Source organism: Etheostoma spectabile, chromosome 8, assembly GCF_008692095.1.
Source record: "Etheostoma spectabile isolate EspeVRDwgs_2016 chromosome 8, UIUC_Espe_1.0, whole genome shotgun sequence".
NCBI lineage: Eukaryota > Metazoa > Chordata > Actinopteri > Perciformes > Percidae > Etheostoma > Etheostoma spectabile.
In genome coordinates, this window is record NC_045740.1 from 23,166,922 (window position 1) to 23,173,713 (window position 6,792).

The 6,792-nt window shown below is 37.6% G+C and overlaps 1 protein-coding gene across 1 annotated transcript; it reads right to left on the reverse strand.

Moving 5' to 3' along the window:
* Positions 1–710: 710 nt before the first annotated feature.
* Positions 711–2,860, reverse strand: LOC116693515 (uncharacterized). Its single transcript, XM_032522494.1, has 6 exons — positions 2,645–2,860; positions 2,013–2,200; positions 1,635–1,922; positions 1,394–1,552; positions 1,217–1,297; positions 711–978 (listed from the first exon to the last, which is right to left on the reverse strand). The coding sequence occupies exons 1-6, from the start codon at positions 2,684–2,686 to the stop codon at positions 711–713; spliced, it is 1,026 nt and encodes a 341-aa protein (XP_032378385.1). The 5' UTR covers positions 2,687–2,860.
* Between the last annotated feature and the right edge of the window lie 3,932 nt (positions 2,861–6,792).

A 6,792-nucleotide genomic window follows, 5' to 3' on the forward strand; every position in this document is an offset into this window, starting at 1 on the left:
ATAACACACACTGCCAATGCATGTTAATAATAATAATAATAATAATAATAATACATTTGATTTGTAATGCACTTTACATTTAAGACAAACCTCAAAGTGCTACAGGTAAGATTATAAAAGCAAGATAAAAAAAATCTGTTTAAATACATGTAAATAGTGCAACAACATTATTGTGCAAGGTTAAAACTCATAGGTTCTGCTAAAAATAAATGTTTTTAGTACTTTTTTAAGGGTCTCAATAGTTTGGGGTGCCCTCAGATGGTCAGGGAGGGCACTCCAAGTCCGAGGACCGGCAGAGCCCATGGTGGTTGGAGTTTTTTGAGTTTTTTTTTTGGATCATGTTGTAGTGAGAGGGGTGAGTAGAGCTTTCAGGTAGGGGGGGGAATTTCCATAGATGCACTGGTGGGTGAGAATTGAGACCTTGTATTCAATCCTAGCAGAAACGGTAAGCCTGTGAAGTGAGTGGAGAATGGGTGAATGTGGTCGCACTTTCACACTCTCATCAGGATCCTTGCAGCACTATTCTGAGTTGTTCACTAGTGCAATTATATTATTTTGAAATTGCAGAAAAATTAAATAGAAGTATATATTTAAAAGGGGGCATATTATATACTCTAAATGGACAAAAGACAACAATGAATATAGGTGATAGCAACAATTTATAGAGATAATTACAATTTACAATAACAATTTACATTTATTTGAGTGATTTAGAAAGTGACAGTGACACACAGGTCGTTGTGTCTTCCTTGTGCCCAGGACTTTTTTGGCCAAGGGACCTTTTGGGCCCTCCCTTGGCCCGGGGCCCGGCACATCGGACCAGGTGTTTCCCACTGACGGCGGCCCTGGTGACGCAGGTTTTCTGCGTTCCTTCTGCCTGGTGGTCCATATCGCTTATTTTGGCGAGAAGGTCTGGGACGGTAAACTGGGGTGCTGGGGTGTTTTGGTCCACTGTTGCCCCTTTCATCAAAGCATGACCTGTGTGACGAGAAATTATTCCACAAATGTAAATATAAAAGCATAAAGGAACAAAATGTACAAGTATGAAGACATCCGAGATTCAATTTCATATAACACACATCGAAGTGTTAAACTGAAACTGTAATTTCCTGATGACAGCAGAGCCACCAGATCTAAGGATGGTGTGTCGTGCTGCAAAAAAAAGGGAAAAAAAACCTATTCCCAAGTGTGTGTGTGTCCTTATAGAATGACGTACCTCACGTCATGCTTTGCCTTCTCGCGCCCTCCTCTCCAGGTCTTTTCTCCAGGTCCCTTTTGACCCGAGCATTCTGGGTGTCTGCATAGATTATAAATTGTTTCAATCTCTTTGATATAAGAAGTAAAATAATAAAAAACGTAACCACGGTCTGTGTGTTGCCATTAGAGAACTTACCGCCATTCCTTTGCACTCTGTACAGGCTTCACACGGCTTCTCCTGTTTCTTCTTCTATTTTTCTTTTTTGGCTTGGCAACCATGACAATGTCAGCGTCTGCCTGAACGCGTCTCCGGACCAGTCTTCTCCTCTTTTTTTGAGGACCGAGGTTGTCTGGCCTTTTGCATAAAGATAAAAAAGTTGTTTGAATCTGAACGACTACAGTAAATCCTCAATACAGGAAAGTGATACAACATGTACCTTCTGATACCGGCTGAATCGACATCTTCCCATTTCCTTTTATAGGACAGTTTGTCTTTGTCCTTTAAATATCGGGTGGGACTGGGACACATGTTGGGTGTGGCCATCTTCTTCTGTGCCTCACGTGGCAAAGTCTGCTTGACTTCTCCTTCAATGGCCCTGTACTGAAAAGCACTCACATATTTCTTTTGAATAGCTATGGTGCAACCAATACTCACCCAGGAAGACTTATTTATCGCCGTTGTGTCCACTCTGTTTCTCTTTGTCTCTGGGCCGAGGCTGTCCGGCCTTTTGAATAAAGACAACAAGTTGTTTGAATCTCCAGAATCTTAACAGCAACAGTAAATCATTAACACAGGGACGTGATATAGTCCGTACCTTCTGATACCGCCCGATTCCAGATCATCCCATCTCCTTTTTGGGGTACTGGTTTTGTCCCGGGCCTCATTGTTAGATATGCGGCTGTTGGAGGACCTGGACTCTAGCTCAGTCTGTCCACTTAGGGAAAGTCTGGCCATTGCTGTACTGATCTCTTTAATGAGATGATCCTCGTCACCTACATCACACTAAAAGAGAATATTTGGATACATGTTTAGACCGTCTGTCAACTAAACACAAGACATAAAACTAAATAGCACTCAAATGAAATAAGTGGTACTTGGTAAAAATGGTCATTTATGGACATGTCACTGATTTAAATGAAATAGCATCTTCTTTAATTTAATTAAAATCCTGTTCACATTCCTGCCCGTCAGACAACTTCCAACAAATCATTTTTAGCAGACTGTAAATAACTACATTGATACATATAGTCATGAAGAAATGGCAACTATCTATCAGCTTACTGGTGTTAATCTGTTTTCTCTGCTTTGAATAAAAGATCAGTGGGCTCTACATTACATGTGAGTACATAAATTAACTTTAAAATCCAAATTCCCTCTAAATTGGAAAAGAAAAGAAAAGCCTCAAATCAGTTTGTACTAGATCAAAATAGATTTAAATCAGCTCACCGTGCGGTGACTCGGCCTCCGCGAGTTGCTTTTTCCAAACATCTTTGAAATACTTAGTTGAATAAAACAGTTCAAAACGGGATGTCTCTCTGTGTCTGTACTCAACGCGTGAAGATATTAGAATGACAATCAGACCGGAAATGTTCTCTCCTGTAGACTTTTGTGATGTAGGATTCCAGAACCATTATGGGGTCATAATGGACCACGGAACCTTCGGAACAACATGACGACCTCAGCTTTATGACTCATAACATACAAATTAAAAGGTGTTTAAACATGTCCTGTGATTCCTTATATTCAGTTGAAAGAGAAAACCACAAACACAAACTCACATCCACATCCAACCTTCATAACACAAGTTATTTGTCTTCATTAAACATACCTAAACACTATTGCACTAAACAAAAACTTAATCCTAAAAGTGTTTAAACTAGAATTCACCTCATCTGAACTGTCTGTGTACATGAAAATGGGATTTTCTTCATCAGTGTAACATCTCTTTGTATTCTCTTTGTATATGCTGAACACCCATAATTATATTATATTATATTTATACCTCCAAGTCAGGCTGAGAAAATCAAAGAAATCGGCCTCTGAGAAGGACTGTTTCATAAATGTTAATAACTAAAAGCCGTCTGTTTCTTCTATATTAAGATGAAATATATTGCCTTTTTGGGCCCAATTAAGACTTAATTTCAAGCATGACACCAAGAACTTTTTGAGTCATGATGTTTTCTATTGTATATACACACGCACATATAGGTTGATGAACGTGAGGGTTTGACTTATTGGAGGACAAAAAGACCTTTGGAGTAGACATCTGTGATGGTTAATATATATATATATATATATATATATATATATATATATATATGTATACATATGTATATATATAAATATATACAGTCTATGCAATGTATACAGTCCATTCAAGGCAGAAAAATGCGGGACTGTGTGGTTAATGTTAGCGGATAGCGATTAGCGTTAGCATAGCAAGCTAGCAATTTAACAAAAGTTTCAGTTAAGAACATGGTTGCAAGTATATATGCACAGGACTGTATAGACCACAAAACAAGACTGTCGTAATTTTTAAATCAATTATTTAAGCCAAAAATACTTACAGTTATGGGTCTCTCTGGTCGATGCGGCAGCCATTGTTGCCTGTTGCGCAATGTATATCGCTTCCCCTCGATTTCAAGTAAGCTCGCGTTCTCCCTTGATTTTTTTCATTCATTTTATATGGTTCCAAGGGCCGTACACCCCTTACCCCTTGATCAAAAAGAGTATTGGGACAGCACTAGGTCTCGCGTGAGCGTGCAAAACCTAGGGGAAGGGGTAAGGGGTAGGGGTAAGGTAGAGAAATGAGATTCAGCCTTAGCCTTAATCTAATTGGATGGCAATTTACAGAATTCTCACAGAATCCCAATTGAACTCATATCTTGCTGTTTAGTCAGAATCTTATTAACCTTGAGTCTCTGTCACAATAAACAGGCTATATGTTTTAGGCCCATTGGCAGACATCCATTTATAATGTACCCAATGGCAGCGTTCTCTCTAGTAACATCTGTCTGGTCCAGGTAGTTTTGTCATTCGCAAGGCTACTTTTACTTTTATACTTTAAGTAAATTTCCAAACCTGTAGTTTGTTACTTTTACTTGAGTAAAGAAGTTAAATCTTTACTTTTACTTCTAGTATTTTTTAACACAAGTATCTGTACTTCTACTTGAGTACAGGAAGTGAGTACTTTTGCGATCTCTGCCCCTCTGTGTGTGCGACCCTGAAGTTACCGACTGCAAGCTACGAGGCACAAGCACAACATTTTGACCCTGTTTTACGCCTGAGCCAATCAGCACAATTAATTGGCGTTAATGCCCTCAAGCACCTATCAGGAAATCAAACCACTGCGCAACGTCCTTCATGCTATTAGACTTTTAAACCTTGACAATAGCCACGTGGAATGAACATCTTACTGTATTTTACTATTCTTAGGATTATTTTGCTTGTGTACCCTTTGTCTGGGAATCCTTTTTATTTATTTACAGTGGTGCTCAAAAGTTTACATACACATGCTTAAGTTGACTAAAAGAGGAATAAAAAAATCATGTTTTGGAAATTTATTTTAATACCTAAATTAAAAATGAGGTAAAATCCAACCTTTAAGGACACCAATTTTCTTTGTGAATGAATAACGTATTGTAAATAAATAAATGTTCTTATTTAAAATACAGGGTCATAAGTATACATACCCCTATGTTAAATTCCCATAGAGGCAGGCAGATTTTTATTAAAAGGCCAGTTATTTCCTGGATTCAGGATATTATGCATCCTGATAAAGTTCCCTTGGCCTTTAGAATTAAAATAGCCCCACATCCTCACATACTCTTCACCATGCTTAGAGATAGGCATGGGATACTTTCTATAAAATCATCTCTCATGCAATCAAACCAGGTATTAGTCTAACTGAAATAAAACCATGCCTATCTCTAAGCATGGTGAAGAGTATGTGAGGATGTGGGGCTATTTTAATTCTAAAGGCCAAGGGAACTTTATCAGGATGCATAATATCCTGAATCCAGGAAATAACTGGCCTTTAATAATAAAAATCTGCCTGCCTCTATGGGAATTTAACATAGGGGTATGTATACTTATGACCCCTGTATTTTAAATAAGAACATTTATTTATTTACAATACGTTATTCATTCACAAAGAAAATTGGTGTCCTTAAAGGTTGGATTTTACCTCATTTTTTAATTTAGGTATTAAAATAATTTCCAAAACATAATTTTTTATTCCTCTTTTTAGTCAACTTAAGCATGTGTATGTAAACTTTTGAGCACCACTGTATGTATTTGTTTATTATATCATTGTTCTTAACTTAAACTGAACTGTAAATACTCATTGCTTGGCCCTCGTCTCTCATACACCCCTGTGAACTGTCTATCTGTAAATGGGGTTGTTTGGTCTGCAGACTGTTGAATTGCCTGAATTGCCCTTTGGGGTAAATAAAATTGTTTGAACTTGAGCATTTTGCCCACTGACCATCCAATTGGAGAGAAGTCAAACAAGGGGGCAAAAGGTTCTGTTTACCTTGTCCATCTGGCATGCTGGAGTCAACATGGAGGAGTCCGAGCCTACTCTTCTGGGGCACAGGTGGTTTAATTACACGTGTTATCACAGGACACACAAGTAAAAAAAACAATTGGAATTACCTACAAATATCAAGACAGCCGTGCAAGCATCCTATTGTTATTTAATTTTGCATATTAGTTTATGTGGACGTTGTTGCAGTGTACTGTATATGGGTAGTTAATTACTTGACAATAATTATTATTTGATTAATTGCAGACTGCCTACAATACATGTTGGTTATTGTCAAAAAAAATGTTAAATGTAATACAAAACAAAAAATACATCTCAATAAAAAGCAACTAATAAACAATGCATTTTCAATCTCATAATCTGGAGGTCTGCTACAAGAGTTAGTAGAACTTGATGTACAGTGGCATAAAATTTCAAACACAAATTCACGTATTCAAGCTCCTTATAAATAATGTTTACTTAAGAATATCCACTTCTAAATCAGAATAGGCATAAATTATTGAAAAAAAATGAATGAAAGAAAACTAACACAGTATTAACAAATGAATGACAAACAATGAATGAAGCAGCCTTTTATGCAGAATCAGACAAATCGATTGCATCTTAAAGGAGAATTCCGGTCGATTTCAACACGTAGCTCTGTTGTTTGTAAATGTGGAGTGCTGTCAGTAGAGAGACAAACAAAACCAATCGGGGCTGCCTATGCCGTGTTATTGTCCTGCTAGAGTTAGCACCCAACAGGCTTAAACAGGGAAAGTTTTAAACCTGTTTTAAACTCTAATCATGTTCAAAATGTCATTAAAAGTGCTTACCCATGTGAAGCGATTCCTTCCAAGTCAACAGTGACTCTGACTGCAGTGGATGTGAAAGAATGCTAACAACACGCACGCACAAACATTACTTGCATGCATTTGACCACGGAATCAAAGCTCGGTCACAGATGCATCAAATTAACGTTTGCAAAGACTCACTCCCATTCAATACTGGGGAAAACATTTGATTCCTGGAACAAAGTTCACTTTTCTCCTTGCATTTTTCTCTGAACATT

What these genes read in the sequence shown, in the direction of transcription:
- LOC116693515 (XM_032522494.1), bottom strand. Translation starts at nt 2,686, where the DNA reads ATGTTTGGAAAAAGCAACTCGCGGAGGCCGAGTCACCGCACG. An exon ending in GGAGGCCGAGTCACCGCACG is followed by an intron (nt 2,201 to 2,644) that starts GTGAGCTGATTT and finishes ATTCTCTTTTAG; the next exon opens with TGTGATGTAGGTGACGAGGA. An exon ending in GATTCAGCCGGTATCAGAAG is followed by an intron (nt 1,553 to 1,634) that starts GTACATGTTGTA and finishes TTTATGCAAAAG; the next exon opens with GCCAGACAACCTCGGTCCTC.